The sequence below is a fragment of the Bufo bufo genome, chromosome 9 (assembly GCF_905171765.1).
Source record: "Bufo bufo chromosome 9, aBufBuf1.1, whole genome shotgun sequence".
Lineage (NCBI taxonomy): Eukaryota > Metazoa > Chordata > Amphibia > Anura > Bufonidae > Bufo > Bufo bufo.
In genome coordinates, this window is record NC_053397.1 from 189,684,842 (window position 1) to 189,698,064 (window position 13,223).

A 13,223-nucleotide genomic window follows, 5' to 3' on the forward strand; every position below is an offset into this window, starting at 1 on the left:
GCATCCGTTGCTCCGTTCCGTAGCCCCGCAAAAATATATAACATGTCCTATTCTTGTCTGTTTTGCGGACAAGAATAGGCATTTCTACAATGGGCTGCCCGTTCACTTCCGAAAATTGCGGAAGGCACACAGGCGGCTTCGGTTTTTTGCTGTCCGCATCAGTATGTCCGTTCCGTTGCCTCGCAAAAAAAAAATAGTGCATGTACTATTTTTTTCTAGTTTGCGGACAAGTATAGGCATTATTACAATGGATCCGCCAAAAAAAAACGGATGCCATACGGAACATCATCTGTTTTTTTGCGGACTGCAAAACACATACGGTCGTGTGCATGTAGCCTAAAGGTGAAAATGAGGAAAGTTTTATTTTCTTGCTCCCTGACATTGCACCTCTGGTATAAAGAAGAACAAATGTTGAAAGGAACACCCTGCTAATGGTCGGTCTACTAATAGATTATGTAAGCAGGCATTGTGGTCACTCTTGTGAATGCTCATTTCATACTTGTTACATGGACAGAATGCTGCAGCGGATCTCTCTATGATGCTGCATATAATGTACTGGTTGTACTGGTATTACTGGTACAGATTAGACAGTTTTATCAGGTCTGAAAGCTGGTGACTGATGAATAAAAACACGGTTTGTAAATCTGGAGGACTCCACTGGTTCTTGGAAAGATTTCTTATTTTATTTTATATTCTTTTTTACCTTTTTATTTTAAATATGAGACGTTACTAAGCAGCGGTATGTTATATGTGGATGTTTGCAGATTGTTCTTGCATGCCTCCTATCAGTTGCTTTTCACGTGCTGGACAAAAGCAGATGGAAAGATGCCCACCTTCTCATGGCATTCTCCTTCCCACCATTCCTGCGACACTGCAACAGAACAAGACAAACTCCTTAGTGCAAAAGTACCGTGCAATGGATCAATACTCCTGCTACATAGCTAGACATCTCCTTAAAGAGGACCTGTCTCCCCTCCCGACATGTCTACATGCATTCCATGTGTAGTAACAATTCTGGAGCATCTATTCTTATGTCTCTATGACATGCCATTCCTTTATTATTCCTGCTAGGAGTTAGGAATGAATTGCTAGCAGTCTGCTATGAAGGTCCAGGGGGGTGTTACCAGTTGGGGGGGGGGGGGGGGGGGTGTCCCTGCACAGTCAGTGGCAGCACTGACTGGATAAGTCTTAGACTGTGCAGGGACACACTCCCAACTGGTAATACCCATCTGAACCTTCATTACAAACTACTCGTAATTCATTCATAAACTTTTTAGGAGGAATAATACAGAAATTGCACAAAACAGAGTCATAAGAATAAATTCTACAGAATTTTTGTTACATGGGGAATGGAAGTAGTTACTAAAACAGACGTCAGGAGAGGGGGCAGGTCCTATTTAAAACTGATCTCCACACCTTTACACATGCTCATGGACGTTACTTTAGTCTGCACAGCACATCACATTTTAGAGCAGATTTTTTTCCTCCAGAGCTATAACTTATTCACAAGGTCATGTAGCTCTGTTTCATATGCCTGTGATTTAAAAGCTGTATCTGCCTGTTTCCTCCTGAAAACAGCAGGAGGGATTCACCCAAAAAACTGTTTCACTGCCTGCAGCCACCACTAGAGGGCACCTAGGTGCTTGGCTCATGCTGGTTTTTTTGGGGTAAAGACTCATTCACACATCATTGTTCCACGAACGTGTGCTGTATGTGTTCTCCACGGACAGCACGCACCCCTATTCGTTTTAATGTGTATTTAGTCCGGTCCGCGTTTTTTTTTTAGCACAGAAGCATGCTCTATTTTGTCTGTGTTTATGGATCTATCATGCCTAGTATAATCTATACAAAGTCATAAATGCCATCCATGTTTCACGGATCATTAGGAAAAGATGCTTTGAAAATTATTTTTCAGCTGTGCAGTGTCGGTGAAACACGGATGACACACGGATTACAAAAAAACTGACACAGACCCAACACGGATCCATCACATGCATCTTCACGGAGGCATCACTGACCACTTTTTCACGGATTTAAACACGGATGTGTGAATGAGGCTTAGGCCTCATGCACGCAAACGTTATTTTTTTCCGTGTCCGTTCCGGTTGTTTTGCAGATTGTATACGGAACCATTCATTTCAATGGGTCCGCAAAAAAAATACGGAAGTTACTCTGCATTCCGTTTGTCCATATTTCCATTCCGCAAAAAAAAATAGAACATGTCCTATTACTGTCCGCTTATGGAAAAGGATAGTACTGTTCTATTAGGGACCAGCTGATCCATTCCGCAAAATACGGAATGCACACGGACGTCATCCGTATTTTTTTTGCGGATCCATTTTTTGCGGACCGCAAAATACATACGGTCGTGTGCATGAGGTCTTAAAGGTCTAAACATTGTGCAGTCAGAGTTGTAGTATTTGACTAAGCTCTGCAGGGAATTTGTAGCTCTGTATCAGAAAGAAACTGACGTAAAAAATTTTTTAAAGGATTTTAAAATAAAAGAAAAATATTTTCAAGAATTATTGACTTAAAAAAATTCACCAACAGGTAGGTGTTTATGACTGTCTTTTTAAAGAGGTTCTCCAGCCAGTTCACTTAATTACTAGTTCCTAATAACCAGCGGAAGGAAGCGCTTTTACATAGGACTTACCCGTCCCTCTCTCTCCCAATGCCAACATACAGACAGATTGCAGTGAATAGCTCACTGGCTATGCACAATTTTTCATTATGTGCAATTACAAATGTATTCAGATCCAGGTGCTGGTTTTAAAAAAAATTAGAATATTTTTAGTGGGACAACCCCTTTAAGTGAAATGGTGGGAGAACACCTTTAAGTTGTGAGGTCATGGAACATTTTCAAATTAGGGAATGATAATTTGCCCCATTCAATTTACTGTTTGGAGAGAGACATGGCTCTGACCACCTCTCAGTTGGATGTAATGTAAAACAACCGTAATACTGTGCCAAAGAGACTCCTATGGCATCCCTAAAGAATTCAAATGTGGCATGCTTCCATCGCACACCAGCGGAGAATATGGCGCCTCCTAGTGCCTAATGGTCATACTGTCCTATAGCACCTATGGACCTTTCCTTTTTCCAGATTTTCCTGTAAAAAGAAAATTAAATAAAATCGTCAAAGCAGAAACCAGTAGGCAGCCATGCTCACCTTTACTGAGAACCTTGATAACATCTCCTTTTTTAAATGGCAGATCTTCCGGCTGCGAAGCCTCATAATCAAACAATGCGGTCACAGTGGTCCCGGTTTTATCATCCAATGTAAGATGACTCAGACCTTCTCCATCAGCTTTTTCCACAGGCTGTTCCATCTAAGAACAGTGAAAGGGCATATGGTTGTCTCAACTATTTCTTAGACCGCATTCATACAAACGCGTGCAGTGACTTAAATTGGGCCTCCAAAGATGCAGATGCTCCCTTTCAAGCTGTAAAGGGGTTGTGCTGGATTTTAAAAAAAAATGTCTGCTTTCTTCCAGAAACAGCGCCACAGGCTGTGTGTGGTTTTGCAGTGTAGCACCATTCATTTGAATGGAAGCTGATCTGCAATACCAGACACAACCTATGTACAGGAGTGGCGCTGTATTCTAGAAGAAAGCAGCCATGTCTTTCTAATCCTGTAGGGAGGACACAGCAGGAAAGGGGGGGGGGGGGGGGCAGCTGTCTGCCTCTCCTAATTGTCACTATTAATGGACGTGTACTTTAGACCAATAGACGTTTTTACAACATTAGGTCTACAGCTGATATACATAATTACACAGACAACTGGTTGCTGAATGATGTTGGTTAAAGGGATTGTCCAGGGTTTAAAAAAAATGATAGCAGGAAATTCTATTTAAAATAATATATATATATCAAATTACCCATTTAAATCCTTGGCAGTCTTTGTTAACGTCGCTGTAGCCGTCATGTCCACATGACTGCTGCAGCCAATCCTTGACGTCAGCCATCTCAAACTGAAATCCACATGACTGCCGCAGCCAATCCCTAACATCAGCCATCTCATGCTGACATCCACGTGACTGCTGCAGCCAATCCCTGATGTCAGCCATCACAAACTGAAATCCACGTGACTGCTGCAGCCAATCCCTAACATTAACCATCTCATGCTGACATCCACGTGACTTCCACAGGCGATCCCTGATGTCAGCAGCTCAAACTGACATCCACATGGCTGCCACAGCCAAATACCTGACGTCGGCCATCTCAATGTCACGACCATGGTCATGGTCGCGACTCCTGAACCCGCAAGCTGTTGCCTGCGGTTTGGTCTGTTGTCAACCACATGGTGAGGGCTGCTGGTATGTTGCCTCACATGTGGTTGCCGCTGGCAACATGTTTGTACTTGGCAGTATAGCAGCCTGAGTTGTTGCTAGGCAGCTTGCTGTCAAGTGCATGCGGTTACACCTGGCAACCTGTCTTTGTAGGTGTGCCTTTTGTTTGTATGGGGTGCACACCAGACATAGAAAGTGCACACCACACAAACAAAAGGCACACCTACAAAGACAGGTTGCCAGGTGTAACCGCATGCGCTTGACAGCAAGCTGCCTAGCAACAGCTCAGGCTGCTATACTGCCAAGTACAAACATGTTGCCAGCGGCAACCACATGTGAGGCAACATACCAGCAGCCCTCACCATGTGGTTGACAACAGACCAAACCGCAGGCAACAGCATGCGGGTTCAGGAGTCGCGACCATGACCATGGTCGTGACACTCAAGCAAGCATCACCACTGAGATCAGTGACAGACTGCAGCGGTCATGTGCACAGACCAGTGTCAACCACAAGAGCAGCTGGATTGGAGCGGAAAAAGTTAAACAGGTGAGATTTTTTTATTTTATTTTAAAAAGTATTCCCTGCAGTTAGAATTTTTTAAATCCTGGACAAACCCTTTAAGGATTTAGGTGCAACAAAGGAAAAGTAAAGACATTCAATCTAGTAGGGTATCCTGGTATTGCAAAGACCCAGCAGAGTATAGTACATGTGATGTCATCCATCCATATTCATTGTTTCCATAGAACAACATTTGATGTCTAGAGCTAAGTGCATTGCGCGTCTCTTACTTCCACTTCTGTGCACTTAAGTTTCAGGCAGTTGTCCGTCATCTGTCCCCATGCTCTTTCTATGTTGTCTTTGCTGAGCAGGACTTCTTTATCTCCATCTACAAAACTGAAGAGATTACAGGTAACATCGTATGTCAATGGATTCTTACAATGCAGTGTATAAAGAGAGAGCGAAAAAAATATATATATATAATATAGCCTATCTGATTGTTGGAGGTCCGACTCCCAGCACCCCCGCCAATCAGCTGTTTGCCTCGTGGTTTACAAAGCAGAGCACCATACATTGCCATGGGCGTCCGCAGAAATTTTTCCTGGGGGGGGGGGGGGCATCATTTTATTGACATTGAAACGGGCACATGTATGAAGCCTAACTGCAGATATAAGAGGGTGGAACGGAACCCCGTTTGTGTACAGGGACTAAGCTTTAAAATAGGAAGCCACCACAAAAGGAAAGACCAATTCTTCTTATTTCACTTGAATGTCTATTAATTTGATATTATTTTTGCACCCTTTTTTATAGTCTCAGCAATATGTTAATTTGCATTTTTTCGCCAACAAATGAAATATTGTGTTCTGTACCTGAACGCTTCCAGGCTTTTGTCATATGTAACTTACAAGCAGATGGTCTGCAGAATACCAGGCCTACCACCAGTATTACCCCTTCATATACCGCCTGCCTGGTCACCCTGACCAGGCGGGCAGGCGGTATATGATTGAAGGGGCAATACTGCCTGGTATATGGACAGCAGAGATGGCATCCTCTGGGCAGTACTGTCTATGGTCATCCTTCACCAGCACCCTGACTGCCACCTGCTTGGCCTGGCTCTCATTGCACTTCACTGCCTGCTGCTTGGCAGAGGATGCCATATCTGTTGTCCATATAATACCAGGCAGTATTGCCCCTTCATATACCGCCTGGTCACCCCACACCTAACACTCAGGGAGTACTGTCACACTGACTGGTCTGTGACACTGACTGTCAGTCACTCACTGTGTTAGTGTCACTCTCACTCATTCATTCAGGCTGCCTGTGGTTGTGGAGTCCTGAAGCGTCCGGCACACTGCGGGCGGCTCATCTTCTTGCTCCGGCTCCGCAATGTCTTTCCCGCCCAAAAGGTGGGCGGAGCTTCGTACTGCCGTGCGCGCCCGACCCTGGTGATTCATCAGGGCGCGTACATGCTCCTGATAGATACCGCTCCTCACTCTGCGGCGCTGCGCAGTGCAGCAGCTGCAGAGCAGAGGCAGAACTCAGTTCACAGATTTCCAGGGCCCCAGGGGGGAGGGGCACTTGCCCTCCCCCTGCGGATGCCCATGTACATTGTCATTCACTTAAATGGGACTGAGCTGCATTTAGACCAATGAACATCACATCACTGGCCTGGGAAGAGACAGCAACAGTCACTGGAGTCAGACCACCACCAATCAGATATTGATCAGGAGGACCTGGCTTGTCACATCATCAGAGTACAAAATGGCAAAAAGTTCCCCGTGATTAGTCCGCATCACATGTCCCAGGACCAAAGATCACTGTAAGTTAACCAACCAGTTATAGGCATATTACTATACCATTTGTAGAGGCTGGAAAATTGTGAAGGGAAGCAACCCACAGAAATGTAACTCCAAGCCTACTAGGGTGGTTCACACAGTTTGTTTTCAGTGTTTTTTTATTTTTTATTTTTTTAATGCTGTATGTTAATAGAGAAATATAAAATGCACAACAAATTTTAATCTGTTTTCCTTTAGTGCTACAGCTCTGTGTACTAAAAGGACAGATGGAATTCTTAATTATTTAAATGAATCACTAATTAGTAGAGTAGACTAAGTAGAGCACTCTGAGCCTATACAAATGACCTCCCACCTTGTGTGTGTTATAAAGAAGTAACCTACATAGGGCAGGAAACCTGTGCTGCTTTTAGGGCTAAGGAAGAACAGATTAAAATTCGAATTCAATAACATCCTAACCAGCGGCACAATAATGGGTACTTAGCAAGAAGAAACCCTACAGAGAGGGCCCTCTTGTGTGGCGGAACTCAAAATCAATCGCACGAGAGATGTCTCCTCCGAGAAATGAAAATTCAACATATAGTGCAAGCTCAAAGCTGTGGGCTAAATCTGATCCAGTAGGGTCAAACCTTAATCAGCCAAAGGGGTGGATGCTGCTCTAACAGAGGGAGCTCAAAGTAAGCAAACCAACTGTCCTTGTTCACAATGGACAGGGAAAAAAAATAAAATAAATGGGAGTGGCTAGATGTCTTCAGGCTCCGGGTCTACTTAAAGGGGGTATTCCCATCTCATGCATTAATGGCATATCACTAGAATAGGAGAAGGTGTCAGAATTTCCAAAACGGGCCGGTCTCAAAGCAAAAGAGAGCGCAGAAGAGCTCTCTTTTCACTTTTATGGGATTTCCGTAAATAGCCGACTGAACGCGTTCTGCAATTTTCGGAAGTCTCATACCGGTTAATGGAGAGCTCTCCATTCACCTCTATGGGAGATGGACCCCATACTGGATAAGGATCAGGTCCCGGAGGAGGCCTGCCACCTATTTGACATTGGTGACATATCCCGGCGATATGCCACCAATGTCTGAGATGAGACAACCCCTTTAATTAGTGATTAATTTGACTAATTAAAAATTCCATCTGTCCGACTAGTACACAGGGGCAAAAATACCCTAATCATTGTGCTGCTGGTTAGGACATAAGAGAATAATACAGAATGCATGAAAAAATAGGAAATAAAAAAACACACCCAAAAAACAGTTTTTAAGACAACCTAAAGCTATATTATAAAATTCCAGAGAATGCTTTGTGTATGCCCCCTACCCTTGCGTCTTCATGTAGCGCAGTGAATAAAATAGCTGCTTTCATTGATCGAAGCGATCAACGATGATGCAAAAATGTACTGTAAAACATGTCTGATAAATGTATAATAAACTAGTTTAGCTATGGTCAGCTATTCTGGATGTTATTTTTTTGTAATCTTTCCCCTTTAGAAAACATTAGGCACTTACTGGAGTTTGATGATGCAGGGTGTCAGCTTTAGCTTACTGCTGATCAATATCAAGAGGTCGTCGTATGAAAGTTTTTGGGAGACCTGTATTGCTACTGTGTATTTGTAGTAAACTTTGACAATGTATGATGCTGAGGATTCCTGCAGGTAAGAGACACAAGGGCGTGAGTGCATGAATACACCAGACAGGACGTTTGTGAATCATGGGGCATATTTTGCATGGTATTGCTTTAAAATAGGTTACTAAGGGCTGTTTCACACGAGCGAGTCCATTGCGGGAATCACGCTCCGTGTACGAGTGTGATCCTCCGCTCTGGACTTGCAGGAGCGCACGGCATTATCATGATTCATAATGCTGTGTGTCTCTGCATGACCTTTTTTCCACAGAATCATAGTGCCATAAAGCTGTCAGTATGATCCTGTAGAAATAAGGTCAAGCAGAGACACACAGCATTATAAATCATGATAATGCCGTGCGCTCCTGCAAGTCCAGAGCGGAGGATCACACTCGCACACGGAGCGTGATTCCCGCAATGGACTCGCTCGTGTAAAACAGCCCTAACCCTAGTTCTAGTCTTAGAAGTTAAAGGGTTTGTCTTAGAGCTGAGCGAATCGATTCATCTCATCAACAAGAGTTATTCCGCTGCGAGGGAAACTTTTGGGTAGCGGCGCATGAACAGTCACTGCCCTGGAGGCAGAAACAGAGCAACTGTGTTGGTGCCACTACTCAGAGCAGTGACGCAGACGCGAGATTGTCAGGGCCAGGCGAGATGGGCGGCCATGTCAAGCAAGTAGTAGGGGAAAGCGGCAGGACACCCCTCTGCAGCTTAAAAATTCTTGTGGATGAGATATATCGATTCATACGAATCAATTCGCTGATCTCTAGAACATTGTCCCATAATTTAAAGTTATCCCCTATCCTCAGCATATGGGCTAAGAGTTTGATCAGTAGGGGTCCAACCACTGGCACCTCCGCTAATCCCAAGAACTGAGTGGAGATCAGGTATCGGCCAGTAACAAGTACAGCACTCCTAGTGGTTGGACCCCTATCCTGTGATACGAGATGCATATAAATCATGGGACAACCATTTTAAGACGTTCCTATCTTAACATTTTTAGTATTGTTGGGCCTTTTCATAGGTAAATGCATTGATATCCAATTCATTATTGTCAAAATGGATGTTCATTTCCTTTAAGAGCCATGCTCGATTATAGTTGCAATTTTGTATGTCTTGAGTAGGCCAAATTAAGGTCACACAAAGGTTTATACTCTTCAGTGTTATCCTTCCCATGAATGTACCAGTCTGAGAAGATGCCTCCTTGTTTACTTACTTAAATTTATGACGGGAGAAAAAGATAAGATGCAGCTGGTGATAATTACCTATACAATTAGGCATTTATTAATGAAGCAAAATATATAATATGTATGTATTTATTTAATGAGCCTTATGCTACTTTCACACGAGCGTTCGGAGCGGATCCGTCTGATGTTTCATCAGACGGATCCGCTCCGATAATGCAGACGTTTGCATCCGTTCAGAACGGATCCGTCTGCATTATAACTTAGAAAAATTTCTAAGTGTGAAAGTAGCCTGAGCGGATCCGTCCAGACTTTACATTGAAAGTCAATGGGGAACGGATCCGTTTGAAGATTGAGCCATATGGTGTCATCTTCAAGCGGATCCGTCCCCATTGACTTCCATTATAAGTCTGAACAGATCCGCTCGCCTCCGCACGGCCAGGCGGACACCCGAACGCTGCAAGCAGCGTTCAGGTGTCCGCTCACTGAGCGGAGCGGAGGCTGAGCGCTGGCAGGCGGATGCATTCTCAGTGGATCCGCCTCCACTGAGAATGCATTAGGGCCAGACGGATGCGTTCGGGGCCGCTCGTGAGCCCCTTCAAACGGAGCGCACGAGCGGACACCCGAACGCTCGTGTGAAAGTAGCCTAAGTTAGTCCTTAGCATAAGACAATCAGTAGGACATATATATGTATTTGTTTATATTATATTGTTATATGTTACGAAGACAACATGTATCCAGTATATTGTATATATTTCTCATTAGAAGAGTGTCTGTGAAGATGTGTATTTTGTAACAATTAATCACATCTTTGGTATGACAGAGGAGGTACTGATATCTCTGTGAGAAAACAAGCCATTTACGATCCATAAATTAAGTGTGAGAAACATTCAAAAGAGACGCCTAGAGGTCTGTCTCTAATTGCTACAAGTGTCAGAATTAATCCCTATGGCTTTGAATTAAAGCTTCTAAGGTCAAAATGTATATTCAGACCTACATAAGTTAACCCTTTATACTATGATGCAGATAGCTTATACAGCAGTGCCACCTAGGTATCAGTAGGTGACATTACAACAGTAGCAAAAGTGCATTCTGGGTAAGGTTATGATGTCACATCTTTTATCAATGGTCACACCTATCCGACAATGATTGGAAAGTTCCAAACCAGGAAGGTGTGTCTAACTGATAAGTTTGGGATCATAAGCCATACACAGGAGGTGAAAAGGAAAAGAGAAGGAGAAAGAGAGAGAGAGGAGAAGAGAAGTTGAGGTCTATCAAGATGAAAGCCATGGTGAGATGTGCTATGATGGACCACCCAGCTTTCCTAGGAGCAGAAGTGAGATTCCTACTAGGACTTGGTAAGAGACACAGAAAATGATATTTCATTTTATTAAGACTAATTTGATAGTGTGGGTGAAATGATACCATCTAGATTGGCGAATAAATAAATGATTAAATAAATTGATCATCTCCATATTGAGATGTAGTCTTAGGATATTGTGAGGCTTCATTCTACCTGCAGAAGAATCAAGACTCATAATCTAGCAAAGCATTAAATGATTGCTTTTATATATACAGTATATTGGTAGAACATTCTTCGCCAAGCTGTGATGGATTCCCACAGGGAAGATTTGTTTCAAATCCTTTCCATTTAAGATCCTAGATCCCTGTTATTTGTCTTAATAGTCTTACCAAAGTTATATATGTGAAAATAGTCCAGGATGGGGCGGAAGGATACAGTTATCTCTTCTAAGTTGTATCCTTGGATGGATTTGCCCATGCCTGAAGTCATGTGGTGTGTAGTTGGTTAGAAGGGGGTGGAATGTATTCAGCATTCTATATTGAAGTCTAGGATTAGACATGCCCATCCTGATATCATGAGGTTTTCTCTGAACAGAAGTAATGTATATAACTTATGTTCCTACTTTGATATCCTAACCTAATAATAGCTTGGTTATAATGTGACAAGTTATTTGCACTCACATGTATTGTTAAGCTTGTAATGCTTTATATTAACGCTATATATATTCATTTGCATGTATCATCGTGTTTATTTACTTATATATGTATATAACCTTGTAACCAATAAATCTGCATATTTTTATAATACCTGTGTATTATTGTATAATGCAGAACTACATTTTATCATTAACGTCATCTCACGTCAAAAAGAACTTATTTATCTGAGGAAATAGTCGGACTCAGATGTGAATTGTATCAATTAGGTTGTCTACAATTCACCAGGTCATGATTTTAAGAATTTATGACAAATTTTATAAATTAAATTTTTTTTTATGATTAATTATTTTTATGACCATAATTAATAATTCTTAATTGAATTATTACCCACCGACAGTATATACATAATATGAATATGCCATGGGTCATGGTCAAACCTCTTTAACCCTCATTTATCAGGAGTACAAACGTCAGGAAAAAATTGATCAAATTTTTCCTGAAATTAGGATCGAAGTCCACTTCCTTAACTTTGATTCGCTCAACAGTAATCACCATATTCTGACCCCCATCAGCGTTATTGCCTATCGCAGACATTAGCCCCAGGTGTCTGCTGTGTGAAACAGCAGGCACCCTGTGGCTATGGCCCTCACTTTGCTCCAGAGTGGGTGACGACTTTCATTATATATGTCGTCAAGGGGTTATTTGTAAAAAAAAATGAGTCATGCATCATATAGTACATGCCAACCTCTTTCTAACAAAGCTAGAACCAGCCCTGTACCTCACATGGATCCAGAGATCTTCCCATTCATTGCTCTGCTAGATTTATTTCAAGCTGAGAGTTAAAGAGGACCTTTCACTAGATTAAAAAATCTAAACTAACTATACAGACGCGTAGAGCGGCGCCCAGGGATCTCCCTGCACTTACTGTTATCCCCGGGCGCCGCTCCGTTCTCCGGTTATAGCCTCCGGTATCTTCACATGTTAGGCTCCACCCAGGGGAACCTGCCGGGGTCTCTTTCTCCCAGGCTGTAGTGCTGGCCAATCGCAGCGCTCAGCTCATAGCCTGAGAGAAAAAAAAACCTCTCAGGCTATGAGCTGAGCGCTGCGATTGGCCAGCGCTACAGCATAGGAGAATGAGACGCCGGCAGGTTCCCCTGGGTGGAGCCTAACATGTGAAGATACCGGAGGCTATACCGGGCGAACGGCGCGGCGCCCAGGTATAACAGTAAGTGCAGGGGGATCCCTGGGCGCCGCTCTACATGTCTGTATACTTAGTTTAGATTTTTTAATCTAGTGAAAGGTCCTCTTTAAGGGGCTGTGCTCTTTCTCATTATTTCCTTTCTGATGCAGCTAGTGGCAGTTAAAGGATGGAACTGAGCATGTATGTCCACCTCAATGAGTTGGACAGAGAAATTCGAAAAAGAGCAAACAGCAGGTGGCGCTACACAGATACAATTTGATTGAATAACTCAGTGGCTATACTAAATTTCTAATTACATGCTATTACAAAACTACTCAGATCCAGGAGCTGGTTTGAAAACTGTAGAATATTTTTCATGGGACCACTCCTTTAAGCTTAGGGCATCTACTCAACAATTATGGTTAGCAATTTAACCATAAAAAACATTCTTAACCATATAACAGAGTTTACTGTGTGACTGCGTTCCCTAAAGGGATGTTATTGCTGTAGTTGTTTCAAATAGAAGTGGGCCCCTTTACAACGCATACCTTTGGGCCGGTTGGTGATTTTTCTCTTGTGATAGATTTTTCTGTTTTTTCTGGAGGGAAAAAAAAAAGAGAAAAAAAATCTGTTATAATCATACACTTGATAGCAAGAGCTACATGGCGGTAAATCTCAGTCTGTAGGGTCCTAGAG

General features: G+C 42.8%; 1 protein-coding gene across 1 annotated transcript in view; it reads right to left on the reverse strand.

The window, feature by feature from the left end:
* Positions 1 to 242: 242 nt before the first annotated feature.
* Positions 243 to 13,223, reverse strand: part of NCF2 (neutrophil cytosolic factor 2) — a 43,590-nt gene continuing 30,609 nt past the window's right edge. The window contains exons 11-15 of the mRNA XM_040408143.1: positions 13,076 to 13,125; positions 8,090 to 8,229; positions 5,079 to 5,184; positions 3,170 to 3,329; positions 243 to 871 (exon numbers count right to left, since the gene is read on the reverse strand). Coding sequence (XP_040264077.1) covers positions 786 to 871; positions 3,170 to 3,329; positions 5,079 to 5,184; positions 8,090 to 8,229; positions 13,076 to 13,125 — 542 coding nt within the window. The 3' untranslated portion in view covers positions 243 to 785. The remainder of the gene's footprint in view (positions 872 to 3,169; positions 3,330 to 5,078; positions 5,185 to 8,089; positions 8,230 to 13,075; positions 13,126 to 13,223) is intronic.